At 36.1% G+C, this 26,196-nt stretch overlaps 1 protein-coding gene across 9 annotated transcripts in view; it reads left to right on the top strand.

The window, feature by feature from the left end:
- Positions 1-26,196, top strand: part of COL19A1 (collagen type XIX alpha 1 chain) — a 174,686-nt gene that overhangs the window by 136,739 nt on the left and 11,751 nt on the right. For 8 of the 9 annotated variants that reach the window (XM_041410665.1, XM_041410671.1, XM_041410670.1 and 5 more), the window contains 22 exons: positions 1,318-1,371; positions 2,615-2,704; positions 3,439-3,483; positions 3,606-3,683; positions 4,572-4,607; positions 4,710-4,763; positions 4,852-4,905; positions 7,168-7,209; positions 8,257-8,310; positions 9,168-9,221; positions 12,306-12,359; positions 13,272-13,325; positions 15,479-15,523; positions 16,142-16,192; positions 16,276-16,320; positions 17,157-17,183; positions 17,661-17,714; positions 20,266-20,310; positions 22,467-22,511; positions 22,616-22,678; positions 24,129-24,164; positions 24,312-24,356. In XM_041410665.1, the coding sequence (XP_041266599.1) occupies positions 1,318-1,371; positions 2,615-2,704; positions 3,439-3,483; positions 3,606-3,683; positions 4,572-4,607; positions 4,710-4,763; positions 4,852-4,905; positions 7,168-7,209; positions 8,257-8,310; positions 9,168-9,221; positions 12,306-12,359; positions 13,272-13,325; positions 15,479-15,523; positions 16,142-16,192; positions 16,276-16,320; positions 17,157-17,183; positions 17,661-17,714; positions 20,266-20,310; positions 22,467-22,511; positions 22,616-22,678; positions 24,129-24,164; positions 24,312-24,356 (1,125 nt within the window). The remainder of the gene's footprint in view (positions 1-1,317; positions 1,372-2,614; positions 2,705-3,438; positions 3,484-3,605; positions 3,684-4,571; positions 4,608-4,709; positions 4,764-4,851; positions 4,906-7,167; positions 7,210-8,256; positions 8,311-9,167; positions 9,222-12,305; positions 12,360-13,271; positions 13,326-15,478; positions 15,524-16,141; positions 16,193-16,275; positions 16,321-17,156; positions 17,184-17,660; positions 17,715-20,265; positions 20,311-22,466; positions 22,512-22,615; positions 22,679-24,128; positions 24,165-24,311; positions 24,357-26,196) is intronic. The other variant, XM_041410669.1, reaches the window with a different exon arrangement.

Genomic DNA, 26,196 nt, shown 5'->3' with positions numbered 1-26,196 from the left:
CTTATTTTCCTAAGAAACCACTTGAGCTTGGCCCAACCAAAAAAAAAATTGATTTGGGAAATCCTTAGAAAAGAAGAGAGAGAAGAGGGGCTGTATGTATTTTATGCCAAAAAGTGATAGGGTAGGCCATGATCAGTAAGCATAATTTTCCATTTCCATAATGATTTTGTGTTGGTATAAGCAGAATATTCTTCATTAGGGTACTTTCTTTCTTATGCTTTTAGTTTGGATGCCTGGGTGAAATGGGTAGCTGTCTGTCTGTATTAAGTACAGAATGCAGCAGAGAAAGCAAACACAGCTGCTGAACATCCACTACTGGCATGAAAATGTTGTCATCTGTTATATGTCAGTGTGCACAAAACTGTGTTTTACACTGAGAAGAAAAATTAAAACAATATGTGTTTCCTTGTCTTTTTCTTAGAGAGTTCATTTTTCAGTCCAGCTTAGATTTCATATTAAGATTTTACTGTTCAGTTTGGGCAATTTACTCCTTTATTGTGAAAATTACTGGTATTTTTAACAAAATGCTTGACTAAATAGTTGGTTGAATAACATTGAAGGGTCATGGAAAAAGTTTTCTGTATTTGTTGCAGTATTGTGAAAGAACCCAATTAAGCCTTACTTGTTATTTAATAGTTTCTATTTAGATTTTAATCTTTTTCATTTTTCTTAATTTCTCTGCATTTATAAAAAATCCTTCATTAAAAGGACAAGGGAAAATACTGAAGTTAAAATCAAAATGTGAAAGATGAGAAGATTTAGACAAAAGAAAGACTGGAACAAACTTTTTTTACTGAAAACATTTGACTGTCCATTACATATATAAAACATTTAAAGGGATTTGTTTGATTAACTGACGTGAAGGAGTAGGAATTAATTGAGGCTTTTAAGATACCAGTTTGAGTAATTAACTAGTACAGGAAATCATGCAGCCCTCCATGGGCAAAAAAAATTAGACACTTACTTAAAATTCAAGTTTTTATGTGCTACTTCTTTCCTTGAAAAACCAGTTGATTTTCAAGACTTGGAATAACTTTGAAATAGAAGAAATAAACCTTTTGGTCTCTGCAATTCTCCCCGGTAGGATCCAGAAAATAATATTGATTATTACATTTTAACTTAAGGAAAAATTATTTATATATTTAATTATGGAAGCATTTATAATTAAATATATAAATCATTTATAGTCTTTAACGTTTGGGGTCAATACTAGTGCACAGTAAATATTCCACTGTAAACCAATTTTCATCTGTATTTTTATATAACCATTAAGGGAATAGCTATAAAAATGTACCATTATATTTTTATTAATTCCAGGGCTTACCAGGAGATCCTGGTGTACCAGGAAACCCAGGAATTAAAGGAGACAAGGTATGATTTAAGTGTGTTTTATTAAGCTTGATATGTTAAAATATTTTAAATTTTCACTTCAAGAGTAACTTTCCATTCTTCTGTAGTGCATCTGTGTGTGGCTGCTGTGTGAAGTGATTTGAAAATGTACCAGCAGCAACCCCCTGTGTCTTGGAGAAGAAACATCTCTGCATTTGGAGATGGTTCAGGCCAGTTTGGCAACTCAGCTGCTCTTTAGATGAATAATTTAAGTAATATTTCAAAGAGATTGGACTGTGCCCTTACATTAAATCTGTGCTGTGCAGAAATGTCACTTTAGGTCCTGACTACAGAACAACCTTTTCAGGGTAGTGTCCTATCCAGATTAATGTGTAAAATCCCACTTCATAGTCAGACATATTCATCTTGGCAGAGCTCTGGGGAAGCTACACTGGGTCAGATGTAAGCTAAGGCTGGATCTCCTTAGGACATTGTGTTTTGCTGTGTAGAAATCCCTTAGTTAGAACTCAGCTGCATCAGCAACGCTAAAAATTATATGTGTATATGCTAAATGTAAAGAAGGAGAAAAAAGAGGATATACAGGTGTGCTCTGAGCTATGTGATGTGTTGTGGTATTTATACACTGTGAGGTACAAGGAACACAAATAAACTCCAGTCTGAAGAAGTGAGCTGAAAGAAAGGCTGAGAAAATACCTGGAACAAGGACAAAAATGTACTCATCTTGCAAAATGGGAAGTGGTAGATTCAGAATCACAAAGGATGTTGCAGGAGTCTGCAAGAGACAAGAGGACAGCATAACAAAAGGCACAATTTTACTGCATAAGCAGCACAGTTTAGCCATGCGGAACAAGAGACACTGCCTGTATTGAAATAAGAGCAGAGGTGTAAAGAGGAATACGCTGAAGAGCCCAGGTTTAGCATTAGTGGTTGATAGCTGTGGAGAGACAGCTGTTGTTTCAGCTGTTGCTAGGAATTAGTTGGCAGGGTTTAATGACAACCTGCATATTAGAAGCCTGGGGAACAAGAAATGTAGATCAGATGAATTGCAAGCATGGAAAACCAAGAGAATACTAGTTATTATTGATGGTTGTATGATCCATGTCTCCAATTCTGTAACTTTTTGAAGGAAAATATGAGGGTATTTTTTCTTCTCTATATCTTTTCAAAGTACTGGCAGTTTCTATTATAAACTTGATAATATTTGGAGTTTTTTCACAGGGGAAAATCCTCACATTTCAATTGGTGATTCAAATTCATTTTGTAGGGTGACCCTGGTGGAATTGTGGGACCACCTGGGCATCCAGGTCCAAAAGGCGATATGGGGCCTCCTGGGCCAAGTCTGCCTGGAACACCAGTAAGTCCATAACCTGAAAAATCTTTCCTGACTTTATTTTCTGCAGGGGCAACTGGGGAAGAATTCTCAATGTACACTGAAAGAAATCACAGAATGGTTTGTGTTGGAAAGAATTCTCACTGTACACTGAAAGAAATCATAGAATGGTTTGTGTTGGAAAATACTTTAAAGATCATCTAGTTCCAACCCCCTGCTATGGGCAGGGACATCTCCCACTAGAGCAGGTTGTTCAAAGCCCATCCAATCTGGCCTTGAACTCTTCCAGGGACGAGGCATCCACAACTTTTCTCAGCAACCTGTTCCAGTGCCTCCACCCTCACAGTGAAGAATTTCTTCCTAATAACGAATCTAAACTTAGTCACTTCCAGTTTAAAGCCACAAAGCAAGTATTTTTTATTGTAATTTCAAAATCAAAAACTATTTTACAGTGGTATTTGTAAGAGTACTAAAATACAGTGTAAGTCTATTAGTCTATTAGTGTAGTCTAGAAATAGTGTTAGTATCACATATGATTCTAGTGACACTGGCACTAACAAAGGAGATATATAAATTTGTCATAGATTATTTCTAAGGACTGTCTAATTTTGGCCATTAAATTCATCTATTCTCTTGGATTTCAAAACATAATTTGTTTTTGTTTTTGGGTTGGTTTATTTTGTTTGTTTGTTTGTTTGTTTTTTTGTCTTGGTTTTTTCGTGTTTTTTTTGTTTTGTTTTGTTTTGGATTTCTTTTAGGGTCCCACTGGTGTTCCTGGAAACCCAGGTCCAAGGGGGCCAAAGGTATGCCAAATACATTATTTCTGTTTCTAAAAATATTTTTAAATTTTATTTCATTTTAAAAGATAATATGGTAGTTAACATTTTCAGAGCTGTTGTGATAGAAAGCCTTGTGCCTTTCACAGGGAGAAAGAGGACTACCTGGTGTACAGGGAGCACCTGGGGAGATGGGGCCCCCTGGCATAGGCATTCAGGGATCACCAGTAAGTAAACCAACACCCAGAATTTGGGCTTCTTGCTGTTCATCACTGAGCAACTGCAACAGGCAAACACAGCACAATAAAAAGCCATGAGCTTCCTTGTGGCCTGACTCCCAATTCCCAGTTTGCTTCAAGGGTTGCTGTGCAGTTTAAATTCAAACATGAAGCAAGTTGACACAAACATCTAAGGCATTCATAGTAAATCATTTGTACAGCAATAACTGTTTCAGTTACTCAGCTTGTTTCCAAGGTTTCTTTTTTTTTTTTTTAATGCCTTTAAATAAAGCCACCTGCAGTGCCTTCAGAGTATTCAGTAAAAAAAATTGCGGATGTTGATGGTGTACCTGGTAGGTGGTAAATGTTATTGCAGGAGTTTTACTCCACTGACTGAGGCAATCTCTCTTCAGTCAACCAATGGGTATCAGCTGATACAATTCAGTTTATGGACAGTGCTCTGGTATAAAGGGAAATATTTGTGAAAGGTGACTAGGCATTCACCCTGAATGTCTTAATCTAAAATAATAATACTAAAAGATATTTTTTTCAGTTACAATATTTTCAAATCTGAATTTTAAAAATTACCATTTATATGTAAATTATCTGTTCCTATTCAACTACTCATTAGCCTTTTTAATGAATCTTCTTGCTAAATACCAAGTTTCACCACAGATCATTATTTTTTGGAAATGCTTGCCCTAAAAAATGGGCATTCACAAAATCTTGAGGTCTCTAACTTTGGCAAAATAACATGTGGATTTAAAGCCAAACCTTAAAGTAAGCATTTCTCAAAGTGAAAACTACACATATGTCCCACATTCAGCGTTTTTAAATGAAGTTCATCTCCCTTATCCCAGAAAGTGTAACTACTGATTGTTTGGAGTTTTCTTACAGGGTCCTAAAGGTCCAACTGGATCAGCAGGTGTGCAGGTAGGGTATGAGTTTTCTCTTTAATACAAAAAGCATTAATTTAGTTTAAGATTTTTGCAGGAAAGGTTTTCTTATATTCTAAATGACCTTTTGTGCTCCTAGGGCCCTAGGGGACCTCCAGGATTACCAGGAACTCCAGGTACCCCTGGTATTAATGTAAGTGACAGTTTTATATATATACAAGAAAAAGTAATGTGTACCTCATCAATGATTTAAGGCCATCAAGTTTTCCATTTGTTTCTAGGGCACTCCAGGAAGAGATGGAAAGCCAGGACTACCAGGTCCTCCAGGTGATCCTGTACGTATAGAGGGAAAGCTTTTGCTTTTGCTTTGGTGCAAATATATTAAATTTATGCAAGGTGAGATAGTATAGCAAGCCTAGAAAAACCAGTGATATGAAGATAAAGTAGAAATACTTGGGAAAGACAGGAAAACAGCCGTGTTATGCACTTGGCCTCAATAAAACCGAAACTGTGTTCATGATGTTTCTTTAAGCAAGAAAAAAATGCTTAGAATTAGTTATCATACAGTTAATACTTATCAAAAATCATGGATCTGAGTGTCACTTAGCAGATATTGTCAAACTTGGAAAGAGAGGTCTCTCCCATGCTCAGTTCTTGTCAGTGATTTAATTTGATTTGGGTAAGTAGATAAAACTCTGAAATTGGAGTGGGAAAGATTGCTTGCTTTTTGAAGATGTAATCAAAATTCAGAGGCTGTCTGAAGTTAACAAGATTTAACTCAAGACAGATGAGGATAAAGTGCTTAATAATGAAAACCAAAATCCATAAGTAGAATAAGTCTGGAAGGCACAGTGCATTGCAAACTAAATGGAAGTAAAATATTTGATGCTGCTATTAAACAGGCAGGTCTAAATGGTAAAACTCACAACAGGATAATTATTGCCTTTTGCTCTCTTGAAATACTCTTCTCTTTGGAAAGAATATTTTTTCCAGGAAGATGTAGCAAGCAGGAGTGAATCTGGAGAATTAAGACCTTTTTAACACTTTCAAAATCCCAGCATAAATCATACACTTATTCAGAGATCAACACACAGATTTATGGCTCTGGAGAGTGTGTTTTGAGTCAGGCTGGACTTGGCTTACACCCAGAGCAGGGGAGCTGTGTGACACAAATGCAGTTGGTTTGCTCTCATACATGTGCCCTTTGCAGCTGGGGTTGGGACCCTTCCACACTGGGGGTTGGGAGTTCTGTGCCATACCTTGATAGAGCAGCTAAAATAAGAACATTAGAAAAGAGGAGAGACTGGGGAAATTACACCTCTAGTCCACTAGGTAGACCAACAGGTGATATGGTAATAAGCTGCCTAGCTGAAAAATGTCCTAAGGAGAAGGGTGAAAAGTCAGGCCATGTAGGTTTTTTTGTTTTCAAGTCTTGTCACAGGTTTTTAAGATCAGCTGATCCTGTCTAAGTACAGTTTACCTCTTTGCAGAGGATGGACTCACACCTTACATAACTATGTCCTCAACTTGTGCTAGTTGGTGTTGTCTCACCCTAAAAAACAACTCTGCTTTCAAAGGTGGTTATGCCACGCTACAGATGGTGTACTGATTATATTTCTGGTTAATTATATTCAGCAGTGCATCTCTTAAGCTGATTGTTGACACTCATTGTTTTTAACTGGCAGTCTTTGGAATATGCTAGAGAAAGTGTTTCTGTTTTATTTTTCTTCTTCAAGATGGAAAGAATTTAAACAGGCTGAACAAAAAAAAAAAAAAAAAAAAAGTTACCTTATTTTGAATGTGTCTAATTTTATAGTATGCCCAGGATTGATATGATTTTAGATTCAGGAATTGCCAGACAAAATGAGAATTAGTAATTGGAGAGTCTGTAAATTAAGTTGATGACAACCAGGGCAATGAGGTTTTTAACAGGGAGTCTTTAAATATAAATTAAATGGCAGGTCTTGGAAATCTGGGATCTGTTTCAGTACAGTATAGATCCACTGACTGGTCTTTAAATGGCTCAGCTTTAGTATTGGTAGCAATTTAGCAGTGGCACAAAAGAGTTACACACTAATTATTAATGCTGAAAGGCAGCAAAAAATATTGCATATGTTGCCTTTGTTGGTGTAGCTGGATTATTTCCAGTACCTGAGCTAATTTATTGAAGTTAGCTTTGGCATCTCCAGAATTTGTGCTACAGTTGACAGCAGAGTCAAAGCCTAGGAGAAAGGAGGAGGAAAACAATTGAAGATAAACAGGTGAGAATACAAGACATTCCAGTAACATTGAGCTGTTGCTGATGTGCTACAAAAACAATACTAATATGTTCAGGAGTTATGCTGTTGTCATGGTTTTAGATATTTCATTGCATTTATAGTTAAGAATTACAATTGAGAGGTTGGATAGACTGTGATATTTAACTATATCTGAAAACCTGTTTTTTCTTTTGACTTTTCATTAAAAAGTAGATTCAACCAACAAATATATATAATCAGTTCTATGTGTAATGATGTAACGTTTAGAAGCAATGAAAACACATCAGAATTAGTAGTGCTTTGTAAAACATTAACTGCAGATGCCTTTTTTAATTTTAGGTTGCACTTCCACTTGTGGGAGACATGGGTGCTATACTGAAGGTAAATTTTTCAGAGATTAAATGTCTTTTTTTTTTTGCTATAAACATGCTTTTTAAACAAACACATGCACTTGAGAGCTTCTATAGGTTCACTTTTCGCTTACAGGGCTAGCCTAAAATAGTATTGTGATTTTTTTGTTGTTGGTTTTGTTTTCTTTTTAAAAAGACTCAAGAAATATATTTTATAGAAATTTTTCAAAATAAATGTTTGAACAGCAAGGGAGGTAGTAGCCAGCAAATACCTACCCAGCCCACAATATGAATTGCTACAAATACACCCTGGTTTCCACTTTACTTTGTTAATTAATTTCAGTAATACACCAAATGATGAAAATAGTCTAGAATTTCTAAGATATTATTTTGAAAAATAATGAAATTTGGAGTGTTCTGCAATATTCCAAAATGAAAATTGGGCTCAGGAGTACTTCAACATGAAAAGCACTCATCATTTCTATTGTCCTTTATTAATACATGTACTTAGGGTTTATTGACTTTCCTATTTCCAAATCTGATTTACTTTAGCTCTTTCTTTTTGTTTGCAATTGTGCTGTCTTTCTGCTGTACATGCTCTTCTTGTCAGAGCTCTCTCTCTTGCTGCTTCTTTATGTTTCGTGTTTCATTTCTCGGTGTTTTGTGGTTAGCACTTCAATATGACTGCAATTTAGCTGGCAAATGCCCTCTCAGCAATGCAGGGGTCATTTACTTTTAAAAAAACTACAGATTTGAAGCTGGAGAAAGTAACAGGTAGCCTACATCTCTAAGTAATCCTTGAAAGGAAGATGCTCAAACCTAAACACAGGTGTGTCTGGGGCTATCCAAAATAAAGCTAAAAACATGTTAGCATGATTTGAGTAGAGGGTGTGCGAGATGGGGAGGAAAACAGGGAAGTCTCTCTGAAGAAGTACATGGTTTAGAAGAGAGCAAGGACTGAAGAGGCTTTGGGTTAAAAATGGAGGCTTGGTCAGAAAGGTAGGAGGGAAGCAGCATACATAGATCAGATCTATGTCCTAAAAGTATTTATTTGTTGCTTCATCTGTCTGCTCCACAGGGTGATCCTGGAACAAGAGGTCCTCCAGGCATTCCTGGCAGAGAAGGACCAAAAGTAAGTTTTGAAGCGTTTACTTTTCATTGCTTTGGTTCTTGTTAAAAGCAAAAGGACAGATTCTTACCTTTGCGAGACTTGGCTTTTTTGTCTCATCCATATCTCTGCAGCACTGGGCAGCCTAAAAATTCAAATTATTTTTATGTTTCAAGCCTCTTCATGTGTCAGTTTGCCTTTTGTTTAGGTTGAGTGAGCAAAATAGCCCGAGTTGAGTCCCAGGCCCAGATAGCTTTTCTGTGTCATGGCTCCATTAAAGCTGGCTGATCTGACTGCCCAGCAGTGTTTTGCTATCTATAGACTCATTTTAGGTGAGTCAGGCACACGAGAATCCTGCAGTGAAGAGGCAAACTTCCTATGTCTCCCTCAAGTGTGCAACACAGCTGGACCAACCCTGGGCCCTTGCACCCTGTTCCCATGGGAGCAACACAGCCATTTCTCTGGGACTTGAAGCATCACTGACATCAATTAAAATCCTGCTTCATAAAAAAAATAAATAAGATAAAAAGCCACATGGTTTGACATACAGATATCTCCTATCATTGGGACTAATTCCATGGAAACAAATGAATGCTTTCTCCATTTCAGCAAGCATTCAAGCTCTTTGGTGTTAATGTTTCTATCTTAATGTCTTTTGAGTATTTTACCTCCTCGGAACAAACCACTCATTTCCTTTCACCTTGTGGGGAGCTATATTTCAAAGTTTTCAGATGGTTTTGAGCCTTTGCTTTGTGTTTTAGGCACTATGGCTGTAAGGGCATCAAGCTAGCATTTATTGAATGTATATAAAATGCCCTACAGAGCATGAAATTCATTGTTCTCTAATACAAAATATTTGTTTGAATGTTATGTTTTCATAGGGAAGCAAAGGTGAACGTGGATTTCCTGGGCTTGTGGGAGAAAAGGGTGATGAGGTAAAATTATTTCATTTCTACAGTGGTAGCATTCTTATCTGAACCTGAGTAAAGATCTAGACTGAAAGTGAAATGCACAGAATGTGATTTAGTTCTTTAAAACTGCTGAGATAGTAATGTAGTGCTATAAGTAGCCCTTAATTCTGATTTTTCAATAGGACTGAATATTGCTATTCAGTTAAATAACAGCAATTTGATTTTCATCAGTGAATTTTTGGTCATTTGTATATTTTAAAGCCTCACATACATTTACATGCTAATCTTTAAGGATATAGGATACAGCAATAAATAGGCTAATGCCAAATATTTTTGGAAAATACTTTGTGTCTATAACATATTTGCTTTCATTTTGTTAGTTCCTCTTTAGAATTCACTTTTGAAAACTTTCCATTAAGCAAATAATCTGATGGGAACACTAATAGCAGCAACTACTATTAAGTGGAAACTGAAAAATATTTGAATATGCTAAATGTAAAGTATTTACAATATTTTGCATCTTATATTACATTCTTAGAGTTATTTTTATGTGTTTATGGAGAAGGAAAAAAAATCCAAATGACTTGTGGTGCCAAATCCAAAATAGCTGCTATAGCTGTCATTTTCAATTGAAATACTTGCAGTTAACATTTCAAGAGCAATATCAGTGAAAAAAAAAACCAAAAGAACCATCACCACAGCAGAAGCTATTAAGCAAATTAATTTGGATAAATAAATTAATTTCTTAGTGGCCTTAGCCAATTTAGGAGTTAGAATAAGTAGCCCATTAAAAAGTATGTGGTGAGCACTTTGAAACTCCAAAATACTTAACTAGGGTTAAAAACATGCTACTCTCTTTTAATTTGGAAGTGCTGCTTACAAGACACAGCACCTGGAAAATACAAAAGGAATTTAGAGTATTGATTTGAGGGGTTTGTAATTTTTTATAAGCATTTCACATTTCTTCATCACTAAGGCCATGATACCTTAAGAATTTTTAATGAGTAGTAGAATAAGAGAATATTTTCCAAAAAAAAAAAAAAAAAAGTTTTTATCAGTATTCTTGGCTTACAAAAGTACACAGTTGTATGTGGAAAAAAAAGATGCAGCTCCTTCTACTGTTTTGCCCCAGAATGTAGCATGTTATCAGCCTAAAGTATCATGCTTACTTTTTTCTTTGGCTTTATATGATATATAGAGCTCATTACATATATATTTTACATATATATTTGGTTTCAGATGATATATAGACCTCACACCTCATGTGCCTCCTGAGGTGAAATTCAGAACATATTTTCTAAAAGGATGGAGCAGCCAAAAGCAAATTTCATTCAGAATTTTACTTAAAAAATAAATGGGAGAGTAACACATACTTTCTGTGCCATATAGGATACCTCTAGCAGTCAGCCCTAGGAGGAATGAGGCATTAGCAAAACAATTTTGACAATTCATATACTATTAAACATATGAGACATAAATAAGATATTGCAGGGAATTAAGAAGTTAATAAGCTGACAGCAAGTTTATGACTGACAGATTTTTTAAAGGAGTATAGAGAAAATTCATTGTATATTTTTCATTAATGGTGTGTTAATAAGTTCATTATTCATATGTTTCTTCACCTTTTGAGAGCTGGTGAACTCCTTAGCTGGTGAACTCTTATATTTTCAGTGTTTTGCAACAGCTTCTGATTATGACATGGTGAGAGTACAAATGAATCTTTTTTTCAGAAACATGTATGAAAACATTTTAAAAGTAACTTCTTTTACAAATTTCAATACTTTTATTTTGATCATTTTTTTGGAATGGGAAGAAATGGGAAGAAAGATAGAGAAGCCTACCTGAAGCCCTTTGAAATATGCTCATTAACTTCCATATGCTTTCCAATCACCCTTTAATCTTTGTTGAACTTATCTTCATTTTCAAAGCATTTTTTTTTAGGGGAGGTTTTTTTTTTTAATATCTGTAATAAGAATTACAGAAGATGTTCCTTTGGTTTCATATTAATTTTTCATGTAACTGTACCATTAGAGTAAGGGAGTTCAAAAGGAACAGAGAGCACATTAGCAGTTACCTTGCCACTTTGAAAAGCTGCAGAGGTGAATCAATGTCCTCTGTGTGTAGGAGCAAGAAAGAAAAATCAATGTCTCTCCATCTCTACATTTTTGCTGACTTTTTTTCTCTCTGAAGTTTTTTCCCTCAGTCTCGCCCTCAGAGCACCAGTTTCAGGGTTCCTGACCACTGTGGCTTTCTAGGCTGCCTCCTTAGCCATTCCTTCTTAAACACTGCAATTCAAATGAGAAATACACCTCTTCTGAGGGGATTTTTCTTGTCAGAGGATGGACAGGTGAAATCAATCACTGCTTGGAAGAATCTATTTCTCTTTGTGGATTATAGGGAGAACCCAGAGTGTTAGCTCTCATTAGTACATCACTTTCACATGTCTAAAATTGCACCTGAGCCTGGTGTGGCAGAGGAAGGACGCTCAGTGACAGACAGGCTTGTCTCAAATCCCACCTCTCTCCATTGTAGTGAGTTGCACAGCTGTTATGTTTAGTAAGTCGATACTAGAGTCCATTGATTTTCAGACAATCAAATAGAATACAAGCAGGAAAGTAGATCATTAAATACAATGTAAAATGTCATGTTCAATTACCAAAAAGCCAAACCAGAAAGTACCTTTTCATTTAGATAGCATCAGGTAATATTGAGAAGCCTGCTTAAATGTCTTCTTACCAGAAAGAAAAAAAAAGCCTTTTAATAAAAGAAAACAGAAAATTAATCTCTAAGGAAAAGCTTGACATCTGTTCTTACCTGCACAACTAAGGACAAAACTATTTACAATATAGGCTAAAGATGTGAAAGTTTGAAGGACAAGTGGTGTTTATCACTCAAGAAAAAAGTTGCCTCCAACCTGGTTCAATGATAACCTGGTTCTCTCCCCACCTGGTGGTGTGGTTATTTTTTTAGACATTACTAAAAATAATGCCTACATTTTAGAAGAAAATACATTCTAATGCAGGTATAGTATTGCTGGACATGCTGAATAGAAGTATTTTTGAAGTATAAGTGGGAGAGGAACTAGACATGTGCTCATTTCATCTCCAGGGTCTTCAAGGTGCTCCTGGACTGCCAGGTGTATCAGGACCCAGTGGCCCATCCGTAAGTGTGTGGTATCACCTGTGATCTTTTTTATTTCTGTAGGGCTTGCTATGACTGCCTAGATCTATCCAGTCCTTTCTTTTATCTTTTAGGAAAGTAATGATAAAATTTTACCCATTCTGGCTCTAGTGAAGTAAACTATACTGCTGTTGATGTTACTGAAAATATCATAATTATCTGGACTCGAAGTTTATGGGATGGAAATAGATTTGAAGTTTTGACATTACTTGAGAATCTGTGAGGTTATGTGATTTATAATGTGCAAACTTGTAGTGAAATGTGTATTTTTACCCAAGTTAGAGTCATGTTAGTAATAAAATCTAAAAATAATTCCAGCTAGTCATTCTGAAAAAAAAACTTAGTGCAAAAACAAATTACTTGGTTTCACAATTCAAAACCAAAGAATGAGAAAAAGCTGGCAATATTTAAAGACACTGAAATATATCATTAAAATTGTTGGAATTACTGGGAGGAGGTCCTCTTTGAAATGTTTTCAAATATTCTTTTCTACATATAGGAATTACATTAGTTAGTTTGATCATTATTTGTTCCTTGGTTTCATAACAATACTATTACTTCTTTCAAAAATCGTAGCACATTAAAGAAGTATAATATGGGATACATAAATTGGCATTTAGCAGTAAAACCTGCTTACCAAGATGTGCCAGTTAGGGTCACCACATTTAATTTGCCAAGGTGAAAATGCAATGGTGAACACGAGTTTGACCCTTCAAAGGACTTATCAGGAAGACACAGCTGTTGTATCAAAGAGAAGAGAAATATTTAAACCTGAAGGAGAAGGATAATTGGTACAAACTACCTCCAAAAAACATGTTTTAAAACTTAGTGACACTACAAAAATATAGTGTGTCATTTTTTCCTCACTTACACAAACAATTCTGTGTTGTGCAGGGAGTCCCAGGAAGACCTGGACATCCAGGTCCAGCTGGAGCAAAAGGAGAAAAGGTATTCCTTCTTTTTAATCTTGGCACAGGTCTGTGAAGGTTTTGCAATCCCACTACACTTTGTTTTGGGGGTCTTTTAAACAAGTGCAAGAGTAACAAGAATGTGGAACAGATTTCATATTTCTGTTTGTGTTTCACTACAAGTGCTTTCCCTGAGCGGTGCTGTGCATATGGACTGATATTTTGAAGTGCAGTCCTTGTGGTATATTTAAGTTGCAGAGAATTTTCTTCAGGCATTACACATTATATAAGGTTTAGTAATGTGTGAATATGTTTCTGACATAGTATATGACTAGTGACTTCTTGCTGTGCTTCTCATTCTTTTACCAATATTATATTCAAAATAGTTATACAAGCACTGAAAGTTATTGGGTGTTAGTTATTCTGAAAAAAAAATATGTAAGCTTCCTTTATACTTAATTTGCACTCTCATATACATATATGTTATATATAAATATATATATGTATGTATACATTCTTTATATCTATATATACATATATGTAAAGAACTGCTTTTTTCAAAATTTCATGTGCTCTTTTATCAGGAACTTGATATTATGAGGTCAAATTCATTTCTTAGGTACTTCAGATCAGAGCAATACAGCAGAGACAAACTTTGCTGCAAAATACTTTCTGGGACAAGTTGTACATTTTGTGTATGAATATAGCTTTTCTTTCAGTAGTACTCTGGAAATTTCCAGGCATACCTCTGCCACGTCCACGTGTGGGATACTAATTCCCTACAAAACTTTGGTATTACTAAGAAAGAAAACTGTTTTGTAAAGCTCTGAAATTATTTCAGTATAAAATTTGAATGAGAGTTGTCTCCTTGCAGATCACAGTAACAAAACTTTACCCCACTTATTTCCTTTTTATCTAACTGAATGCAAAACACAAGTCTTTGATAGTTCCTCGTTCACAATTCACATTCAGGTGGGAATAAGAAGCCCCTGCTCTACAGCTCATGTCTCATCATTCTAAAAGTGGAAAAAGTCAGATGGCTGAAGAGTAATGAAGTAAACTGAAATAAAGCCCCGATAAATTTCTCCTCTGTCCTTCATCTGGGACACACTTGAGAATTGATCACATAATGTGCTTTCTAAAATAATAGGATTTTAATTCCCCATGAAGTTCTTCAAACCACTCTTGGGAGGCTGGCAATTTCTAACAATTAGCAGAGCCATTTGGAAATTATCCTAGTATAAATGTTTAGTAAGAATTATATTTTTCTGCTGAGCTAATTATTGGCATTGAGCACTTAGCTTGATTTTTGCCACCTTAGTAATTTTAGATTTGTGACTTAATTGTATCACTGACATACATTAAATAAGGGCCAACAAAGCCAGTGAAAAATTCTGACAGACTTGTTCCAAATTATATAGAGTATTTATCTGAATTGTAGTGATGACATTTTGAAAAGATTGTTTGGGAAATTTTATGTTGAAATGTTTGCAGCTCTCTACTATCCATAGACCCCATGATTCTGCTGGGAAAAATTCTCAGCAACTACATAATGCTGAGATTATATATAATGCTCTATATAATATAGGCAATTCAGTACACAATAGCAGAACAGGCAGAGATACAGATAACAATGGATGAGTATTTTACAATAAAAACAAAAAAAAATTCATTGTATCTCTTAATAACAAAGTTTCTTTAAAAAATCATAATTTATATTCAATATGTTTCTAAATAAACTGAATTTCTGAAACTGTAGCTCTTCTTTATTTACATATGAATGACCAACTGAGGACTGGCTTTTGCAAAATAATATACAAAGCCTAAAATTAATGCTAACTTTTATCTGCCAGTTGCTTAGAAATTCATATTAACAACTCTTTTTTTTTCTTCCTCTCCCTCCTGATAAATATGAAATGTTTCCCAACCCAGGTTACCACTGTTATTTTGCCATAAGGAAGTTACTACACATAAAGCAGCAAGTAACTAACAAAATAAAAACTAGTACAAAGTAATGATTCATGCCTTACTTAAGGCTAAAGCAGGAACATTGCAGGAGAATTTATTCTTGATATTACCTGCTCTTATTGACTGTATCTCTTGTTTATTGTTATTGTGGTCATCATAGCTTGAGTGTGGAATAGATGTGGCCAGTTACAGTAAATGAGTTACATCAATCTCTTGCTGTACTAGGGTAGTGAAGGTTCTCCTGGGAAACCTGGACCACCTGGGCCTCCGGTGAGACATTTTGTTTTATATCTTGAATTTATATTAGGAACAATATGCTTGTGAGTAAAATGTAATGTAATATAAAGAACTGAGTGTTGGTCTAATAAAACTTAATATTGCAGGAAGGTAACAGTGTCTTTTTTCAAAAGGTTTCCGTATTCCATTTTTTTTAACTTGCAATTAATCACTGAGTAAGTTCAGATCACTAAAACCCTCTAAGAATCCTGCTCAAATTAGTTAACCTTGGTATCCAACATTATTAGAGTAAAATTGACAGCTTGGATACCTGAGATTAGAGAACCCAGGCAATCTATGGAAAGTCTGTGGAGCTCACTGGACTCTAAATTAAGTGGAATAGTGCCTAACACAAAATTTATTCTAGAGAATTATAATAATAAAAATCAAAATATGATGCACACTGATTTGCAGGTTCCTTGGTTTATAATTTTTTTAAAAAGCCGCAAGCTGTGTTGGTGTATATCTTCTGTTCTTCTGGAATGCGGAATCTTTGGCAGATTGAGAACAAAAAGGATACCACAGCTTTGCTGAACTACAGAACTTGAACAGGGCAATAGTTCTGCCTTTATAATTCATAAGTGACACTTACTTGGTTTTTATGCTTTAAAGGGTATGCCTTACAATGAAAGAAATGGAATGAGCAGCTTATATAAACTGCAGGTATTTCTCTTTAATGTTAATTGCTTTTTTTTCAATCCCCACACAATTTTAGCCCAACTCAACTTTTAAACTTGCTGTTACAGGGAGGAGTGAGTGTTCCAAGTTATCCGGGTCCACCGGGACCTCCGGTAAGGGCTGCCAGAAATCTCATTTCTAGTAGCTAATGACAGAGGAGGGTTAGTTGCATGGAACTGGATTTTATTTGTGAAAAATTTCAGTAATAAGGATATGACTGGTATGTAGCATACATAGTGTGATTTTATGTTTGCCAAGCATTTTAGCCCATTTTGGAGACTGGTTTATTTTGGTTAAATCATTTTATCCCAGCAAGTAAAGGCTGCAAAAATAGTACATAATTTGGTATTGGACTCTTTAATGAAAGTATTTTTATATTAAAAATGTGTAATTTTGTACTTATAGTTGGTGGAGGCATAGTTTGGTTGTGAACAACATTTGGTGCCAGAAATGAGAAGCTCAGGAATTCTGATCTGTGTTCTGTCACTGATTCACTGCATGTAACTACAGTGCAGGAAAATGTGTAAAACTAAGAATTAGATTGTGGAAGTAATATAGGGCTGGTGTCTTTCACACTGCAGATGCAGCACCTTGCAGCTGGACACTGTTGCTTTGGTTCCATGGAACTAAAGATACTGTGCACTTATTCACATTCTCCTCCTTTTTAGCACCATAGGCAAGTTCTGTTTTGAGATGATTGTCTCTTTGGTAACCACAGTTATGGGCTGGCACTGAGCAACAGAGCTGTCTTTCTCTCTATTCTGGAACAGCAGAACAAAACCCAAAATATTACTAAGATTTTGTACTAAATTAATCAGCTGGGACTGGAATGAATAATGATGCTAAAGGCACTGCATTAGCAAAGTATATACATAATGCAGTCATTAAAAAAAACCCCATCTTATCATTCTTCTTTAAATGTGGCTTGGTTTTTTGGTATTTTTTGCAGGGTCCAAAAGGGGATCCTGGAACAGCGGTATGTATGTATTTTTTGGTTTTGATAGAGAATTCCCCAAGTAATTTGACACATGGCACTTCTGAAGGACAATAAGAAACCCAAACCAAAACCTCTCAGCAGTGACAGCAAAAAATGGAGTTGTAAGACTGTTTTCTAAAACAGTTTAATAATTTGTTCTCAAAAAAAATTCACAAAGCTTCTTTTTTTGTTTCACCATAATGCCTTTCTGTACCAGCACCTACTTCTGTAATTCTGTATCACATCTTTCGTCAAAATTAAATCATTGAGCTAAATACTCACACAGAGACTCTGGGAAAAGCTTAATTTGTAAATCAGTAAAACGAGGCATAACAAAATCTGTTTACCTAATAATGGTTAGCTGTTATAGTAATCTCAAGTTAAATAATCTGCTGTTTCTTGCTCTTTAACATTTCCCATGTTGAGTAAAGAAATTCTAATGTATGCAATCTTTTAACTGAAAAAAATTAACAACAGGGAGACCCAGGACCAATGGGATTACCAGGACTGGAAGGACTGCCAGGGGAAAAGGTAGGACTTTTAAAAAGAAGGCATGATTTCTCAGTGGCCACTATCTGCAGCTAAATGTTTTCTGAAGCCTTGTTTGGTTTATTTCTCATGTGTAAGTTAATGTTTCTATGAGAAAAATCTTTGCATACTTATTTATATTTTCCTTTTTTGCTTTAGCATGTGTGTAAATAATATACTCACTGAACATAAAATTTCATTTTCTGCAAATGGAAAATTGTGTGTAGGAGGCCTTGTAATATTCTTGGTAGAATACTACTATACTTGATGGTAATATAGTTAATATTTTCCTATGTATGTTCTTGTTTCCTCTTGAGCATCATCTTATGTTTACAGTCTGTCTGTCTTGTTCTCAGCCTTTTGCTTTCTAATTGTGGAGGCTGATTACAAATTTAAAGAAAAGATTTTTATAAAAGGCTAAAAAAGTCAAGTTAAAAATATTCATTTCTAAATATAGCAAAGTACAAAACATTTAGCAGAGAAATAAAAAAATCTGTAAATATGTTTTCTGTCAGCAAAACCAGTTTGATTTTCCCCATATCTTCTAATTTAGGAAGAAAAAAGCGTAAATTTTTTTTTTGCAAATGAAATGTTTTTCAGTTTTGTTGAATTATGTTATTAAATTACTTCATGCAGAAGTACTTTACTGAAACTTATTTTTCATCACAAAGAAATGTAAATTAAAAGTTTCCCTCTCAATATCACTGTGCATTCCTCCTACTTGTTCAGTCAGTGACAACATCTAAGGTAGGTATCTGTACTAGATGCTTAAATTACATGAGATGGTTATTGCTCTGCAATTCTACAACTTACAAGCAATTAAAGGCTAGTCTGATTTCAAAATGAACAAACACAGGGAGACATTACAGGTCTAACTGAGACAAAGTGGGGACAGGAATTAAATAAAGGGAATAAGCAATGGATCAGATCACATAAACCATCTGAGTGAGTGTTTGGCCCACTCGCAAAGTAGAAATATAATTTCCTTAACTAAATTTGGTCAGAATTTCATATTTGTGGTGCAAATAAGTGAACAGAATCTCAGAGCCTGACAGCCCCTACAGTATCGTGCATGCTGGATTTTAATTTGGAGTCATGGTGCTCCTCTGTGTAGCAGAATGTCAACTTCTACAGACAACATTGGCTGTAATTTCATGATGATTTCATGAACTGCCTTAAGGCCTTCATGTCCTCTGGATAAAATAATTATATCCCCTCCCTCAGCTGTGCTGACAGTGGCTGGTGCAGCTGTGCTGCAAGCCACCCTGCTGAAAGGACCAGAATAACCCTGAAAAGAAAAAAAAAAACATGTTGCAAGGGAAGTGTTAGGCATTTCTAGTTTCACTATCAGGGCCAGCATATAGGGAAAATACCACAAGTCCTGGATCTGGAATAACCCTGGGGCAGAGTGCAGGGCTCCAGGCAGTGTGTCCTGCCCCTGCTGTCCCGGAGGTGCCTGTTGTGTTCCTCACTGGGTGGCTGCTGCAGCCTCCAGAGCAGGACAGGCTGAGCTGTGTCCTGTAAGCTGCTTCCTCCCAACACCAGGTCAGATGTGTAACTTGTCATCTTCTACACTGTGTGTAAGGGAGTTAAGTGTTTCTGATCAACAGCAGTATCATTGTGCACCTGAACAAAGTGATGAGGATGAGACAAACCATCAGTGATTATAAGAATAGAAACCAGAAATCCCAGAACTTCCTGGGGCTCTTATGCAGAACACAACGTGGCTGTGGCTGTGTTTGCAGAGCATTAGTACATCTGCTCCAAGTAACATAAACCCATCTCAGAAAAATGCTGTCCTGTTGGTATGGCTTCAGTGGTGCCAGGGGTTTTCTGACATAAATTCAGAAAAGGGGAGCCTGATTTTTTCACATTTGTAGCCAACGTTACAGAGCATAGTGCTGCAGACCAACACATCAGCTGTGAATAAATACCTCTGGGTAGAGTTTTACCACTTGTTGAGCTCTATCGGTCTGCTTTGGATTACAGTCCGGTCAAGAAAGATGAATTTGTCCCTATAACTCATCAGTTCCAGCCAAAAAAGCCACACTGTCCTAGCTTAAAGCATAGATGAAGGTGGCTGTGTGCTGTAATGAGAACCCTTGCCCTGAAAGGGCCATGGCACAAGCAGAGGACATTGGCTTGTAGTAAATGGATAACTGGGTAGAAGGAAAGCAAATACTTCTTTGAAAGTTACATCTTAAATATGGGTATGTTGATATGAAAGTGAATTACCCTGTGTAAATTTTGGTCATTGCCATGACCACAAATCATAATTATTTGGAGAACTACGGATAAGTCAGGGACTTTCCATCCCTTTTCAAGGGAGGTCTCATGCAGAAACAAAGGGAAACATTATATGAGAGAACCTAAACAAAGGATTTTGGTTACTTGCTCAAGTCTGTATAATAAGCCAGTGGCACAGATAAATATTAGCATTTAGCCTGGCTCTTGTCCTCATTTTCAGTTCACTTCCTTGGGTTTTAATGGGAATCAACCAAGGAACTTCTGGTTTGATTGTTGTAGTTTCAACATAGGTTTATCTTTTCTTTAGGGTGACCGAGGACCAGCTGGAGCACCGGGAGTGTCAGGGACACCGGTATGTGTATTCTTTAAAGAAAACTCTAGTTTTAGGAGCTGAAAAAACAGGTAAAGCAAGGTGCTGAGCTGTAATCTCAGTCACTGTGGAACACCAATGCTTGGCCTATGCTTTATGTGTAGGTATGAAGATTATTGGTTTTCCCTAAAGAAATTAGGGTTTTAATAGCAGAAAGGGTTCATATTATTATTAAAATGACAAGAGTGAGTGAGGTGAATGCATGATAAAGCTGGAATTCAAAGCTGTATATGCTTAGTTAGGCATGAGGTTCTTCTCATTGCCTCTGTTTAATACAGATAAAGACATTTTTTATGTTCCTGGGCATGCACAAATTTCTGAGCATCTTTCTATCACAAAGAAAAATCATGAACATTAGTTATTGCACCCCACAAGGATCTGCATATCAAGTCAATCAAACATTTGCTTTAGGGGAATGCTTTGTCAGTTATTTACATATGATATTCAGAGGAGTTTCTGAAAGTCATAGAGGAACTTTGTTGTAAGTGCAAGTAAAAGTAACTAATAATAAATTGAAATTATAATTATTCATTTGTGTTCCTAAAGGAAATGAAGATATTAGACTGCATTCACAGTTTAATAAAAAAGTTTATCCATATTTCAGGAGGCAATATGGAGTTATTTATATGCAAATAGATTTATTATTAAATTTTGGCAGATACCAATACATTCAGGAGCTATTTAAATTATAAATATGTGTTTCATGAAATAAAGAGAAGTATGTGTCTACACACTCCCATTTCCATTAGCCACTGATTTAGTCTATTTACTGTGAGTTCCAAGAGAGAACATCATCTTAAATAACTTAATTTCATTGGGTTTTCCTAAAAGAATTGCACATTTAAGGGGAAAAGTATTTCTCTGAATTTTATAGCAGATGTAAGAATTTCAAAATTGTTGTTCTGAAACAGATTTTACACTGTTAATAATAACACTGCATAGTTGTGTATTTCCTATGAATTTCCCACTGGATATCTCCCAAATTATTGGATGTTCTCTATTCAAGTTAGATAAGAAATATTTAATGAGGCCCCTTATTCACTGATGGAGCTGCATTCTGTTGACTATATTTAGTTCTAATAAAATCCACTGAGATAAAATATTTCCCCCTGAAATAAATTGTTTGTTTTCACATTTTATGCTAAGGGTTTTTAATCAACCAAATAGTAGGTATGTGAGACAAATTTTTTTCAGTAGTCTAGGAGGGGTTTGAGACACATCCACATATCTTGCTGGAAAAGAATTTGTCTTCTGTACCTGTCATTATTCCCTAGATTGAATAGTGGACCCTTTTTCCCATCTGAGAATATAAACCTCTTCTTTTCACTTTGGTGCTGAGATTGCTGAGATTGTCAGGGAAGCTTGGCCTGAGATCCTGCAAGCATTGCCACCAGTGCCTATTTAAGCACAAACCCTCAGTGCTGCTGTTCCCAGTGGTGTCCCTAGTGCATCTGATGGGTTTGGTCTCTCACTTGTACAAGTCACCTGAAGAGCTCGTCTAAGGATACTTTCAGGAAATGTAGGTTCAAGTTGTTAAAAGAAGGGCATCCTACAAAAAAGAGATACTTAAAATCATCATTTAAATGATGTCATAAGAGAGGATTGTGAATTCTGTCAGGGTGAACATAAAATTACAATAAAACTGGCCCAAAAAGATCATGAAGAAAATTTGCAAAAGACGTTAAGTGAGTAGTAAAGTCATATACCAAAAAAAAAAAAAATACCAAAACCAAAATCAGATTAGAAATTACCTGAAGAAAAAAAACGTTGATTTTACTTATACGCTGAAAAGCTTTGATCTGACTATGACTTCTCAAGATGGAAATCATGGTGTTGTAAAAAACAAAATTTCATAAAAGTATCTCAGTACTTTTAAGTAGGGTAACTACTTAAAAGAAGGGTAACCAAAACCAAGCGACCAAGTAACATTTAACACAGTGCCTGTTCTTTAAATATGCAAAAATCTGGTGAAATATTTCTTTTTCCTTTCTTAAAGCATTAATGAGCAATGATACCATGAGTATTTCTCCCATATATATATATATATATATATATATATATATACTCTATTATTTTTGATATAGAGGAAAATTTTATTTGGCTTCCTAATAATATGAATCTGTAATCTCTTTTTGCAGGGAAAGCCGGGATCTCCTGGGTCCCCAGGGCTGCCAGGAGAACCTGTAAGTAGAGATTTGTTTTCTGGATTCTAACAATAGCAGACAAATAATTCATTTAATGCAAAATTTTTCATGCAGATTTATATGTGTGTTTTCTTCTTTCTTAGGGTGAAAGAGGACCTATAGGAGATATAGGCTTCCCTGGTCCAGAAGGGCCACAAGGAAAACCAGTAAGCAATTTTATACTGAATTTATAATTTGCTACAAAAAGATGTGGTTTAGTTTATCAGAAGTTACAAAAGAAAGGACAATACATCTTGCTTTGTGTTAGAGTAAGTAACATGTGAAGAACACACAGAGCTGCACTGCAAAAAAGGATTCCTGGTATTGTGGTGTTTTAATAGTTACTGTTTCTGAGATGTTGCCTTTGAAGGTCTTATGAAGGTCATTTGGCTCTTGTTGACATGAAGTTTCCTCTTGTACTTTTTCCAGGGGGAGAATGTGAACCCAGGCACTCAACAGAGTCAGTAAAGGATGGGGTGACAGAACAGGTTCTCAGGTTCAGTTTAGATAGAGAAGCGTGTGCTTCATGACAGAATAAACTTTGAGACTCTTCTGTATACAGGTGGTGCAACGCTGCAGCTGAGGCATTTACTGTGCACTTAGGAGATGTCTAATCTGCTCCCTTTATGTAATAAAAGTGTGACAGCAGTGTAGCCAGCACTGTCTGAGCTGGCTGAAAAAAAACTAGTTTATATTCTAGAAGGGGTTCAGCAAGGGTAGTGCAGGACTCATTATCTCTGCTGATCTTTGGTGTTTTGGGATGAGCATGAGCAGCAGACCTTGGCAGCTTGTCAGCACATCTTCAAATTACACTTCTGCCTTGAAAGAAGACACGGTTTCTGTAGCTACAGCAGCAAATTAGCCCAAGGTGCCTAATCTGTTCAAAACTCCACTTTGTGGTATATGAGGAGAAAGAAATATTCCTGCTGTCTCTGCTCATACAAGTCATCCTTTCTCACTCACAGCTGTGAGTTTGCTACATGTGCAGATCCATAAATATCCTATTAAATTAAACACTGCCAGAGCATTTATCTTGCAATTATCTGGCATTGTACAATTGTTGATATACTCTCTGACATTATTTTGGCCCATATCATCTAGGACTCTCAGATCATGGCGCATTCCAGTCTGGAGAATAATGTGGGCCTGGAACAGTTTCCAGCAGTTGCTATGAATGCAGTCACCTTCTTTGGGGAAGGAAATGGCTTTAACCCATGAGACAAAAACTGTGCCATGCTGCAAGTCCTAACAACCAAAGAATGGATCTGGACTTGTAATAGTAAAGCATAAGCTCTGTAAGAGCAGAAGGGTAATTCGGCACCAAGGCTAATATCTAGAACCTCCTGTGGTTGTATTATGAGTAGCTGCTACTGAAAAAGTGCATGTGCATATACAAATATTCCAAATTTGCAAAATTTCCCTATAATTTGTCATTTGAAGTTGGATGATCATTAATTTAGTGCACATCTTGATGCTCTTTGTATTTCTATATTGTAGCCACAATAACACAAACTGCTGCTTCTGCAGCTTCAGAACATTGGCTGATACAGCACTACATGCTGAGCTTTGCCCTTTACGCTTTAAAAACATGTGAACATATTAATTTTTTTTTCTTAGGGAATCAATGGAAAAGATGGATTGCCAGGTCCTCCGGTAAGAAAAAATGCTTTTGTATATTTAATTCCTCACAGAAACCACAGCTGTTAATCCTAGGCAGTTGCTTTCCGTTCTTCTAACACATGAATACACACCAAAGCCTTTAACTAATAAATTTATCTTTTTTCAAAAACGATTTTTCAGGGTGCTGTGGGGAGACCAGGAGACAGAGGACCCAAAGGAGAACGTGTAAGTCCCTATTATGATGATTTTTTCTCTTTTTACTGAGAATATAAACACTTCATCAGCACCTATCTTATAGGCAAAATCAAGAAACTAATTCTCTGTGAACTTCAAGCAGTCACCTAGACATCTAGGTTTATTCCTAGACACCACTTGAAGGAATTAGAGTTGATTTGGCTTCTGCATTTAGAGTAAAACTACATTTTATAGACTTTCTAACACAGTTGGCCTGGACAGTGTAAAGTGATCAATAGGCTGAAAATTGGAAAGCAGATAATCCAATTGTGCTGCTGTCAGTCTTTGCAAAAGCCACGAACTTGCCCTGTTGTCCTCCTTTCTATGTCACAAGCACAAATCATGTTTTGTGTAAAACAAGCTTGTCACACTTAGGCAGGAGGAATGCCACTGCAATACCTGACTGCTCCCCAAACTCTTCAGACAGTTCTGTTCATGGTAACAAGGTCATGGTGGGCAGGAATGATTATGGGAGGTGAGAGATGAGTTTATATATATATATATATATGTTTACATGGCTGCCATGTTTATTTGATGAGTCAGAGAAGTATCTCCCTGTTTAATCTGGAAAAGGAAATGCTGCTTTATGACACTGAAGAGACATGAGGTTTTAACAATTATTACAATTATCCATTAAAAAATTAACTGTTTGCAGCCTTCTGGTTTTGCCTTTAAGGACACAGGCCTGCATCTGTGATAGAGATTGCAATCATTACGAAAAATAAAGTCAAGGTTTTCTTGCAGCCATTTTTATTATTACTGCTGTACAGCATGCTCCTTCAGTTTGAGACCAGCTGTTGTAGTTACAGAAAAGAGAAGCATCAAAATTGGAAAGATAGAATAAAACTCTCAAGGTTTTCTTGTCTGATATAAGAATGTCCTCATAGAATCCATTTTAAGAAGGAATAAGCCACCTGGGCTGAAACAGTTTTATATATCCTTTGAGTGACTAAACACTGCTGTTATTACTACTTTATAAACTGAATTACAAACTAGATTGAAAACATGTTTTACACCAACCTGTTTTCTAGTGATTTCAACAGATACAAGTGCTAGTGGGTTGCTCATTTTTTGCTGTTATGTCCATACCTTGATCACCGATTGTGAACCTGCTGGAGTAGAGCAGGTAGAAACACAGGAAAAACAGCAGTTCCTTCTGCACAGAATTTGGTACAAGATAAAATCCAAGAGATATGAGAATGCTAGAAAGGAGAAAGGCTGAATAAAGCAGCACCTTAGGCAGAGATCACAAAACACAAACGTCCTGAATTTTGTACAATTCATAGTGGAGAGTTCAAAGAGGAATCTGGAGGAATATATGACCTAGTTTATGAATTTTTACAAGGACCTTTTTCAAAACATGAAGAAAACACTGGAGGCAGTTAAAAAATGCTTGTTTGAAAAGTTGCTGTAGTATTTGATTTGCTTCCTACACACTGGCAGCCTGTAAAGCACAGATTGTTTATAAGAAAAGGATCAGCTTCACACTGGCATAGTACTATGATTCTAGAGAAACCTGCCTTTTTCTTTATCTCTGGTAGAAGATCTATCTGTACCTGCTCTGCAGGGTTATAAATCTGAGCACTTATGTATCACAGAACCATAGAAAGGCTTGGGCTGGAAGGTTCCTTTAAAGATCATCAAGTTCCAACCACCTTGCCATGGACCTTTCATCAGACCAGGTTGCTCTAAGCCCCATCCAACCTGGCCTTAATATATTTCCAGGTTTAGAGCATCCAAAGCTTCTCTGAACAACTTGTCGCAGTGCCTCACTATCCTCACAGTAAAGAATTTCTTCCTAATATCTTATCTAAACTGAGTCTCTCTCAGT

This window comes from Onychostruthus taczanowskii, unplaced genomic scaffold, assembly GCF_017590055.1.
Source record: "Onychostruthus taczanowskii isolate IOZ18803 unplaced genomic scaffold, ASM1759005v1 scaffold33, whole genome shotgun sequence".
In the NCBI taxonomy this organism is placed as follows: Eukaryota; Metazoa; Chordata; class Aves; order Passeriformes; family Passeridae; genus Onychostruthus; species Onychostruthus taczanowskii.
This window is presented reverse-complemented; position numbering and strand designations above follow the sequence as displayed.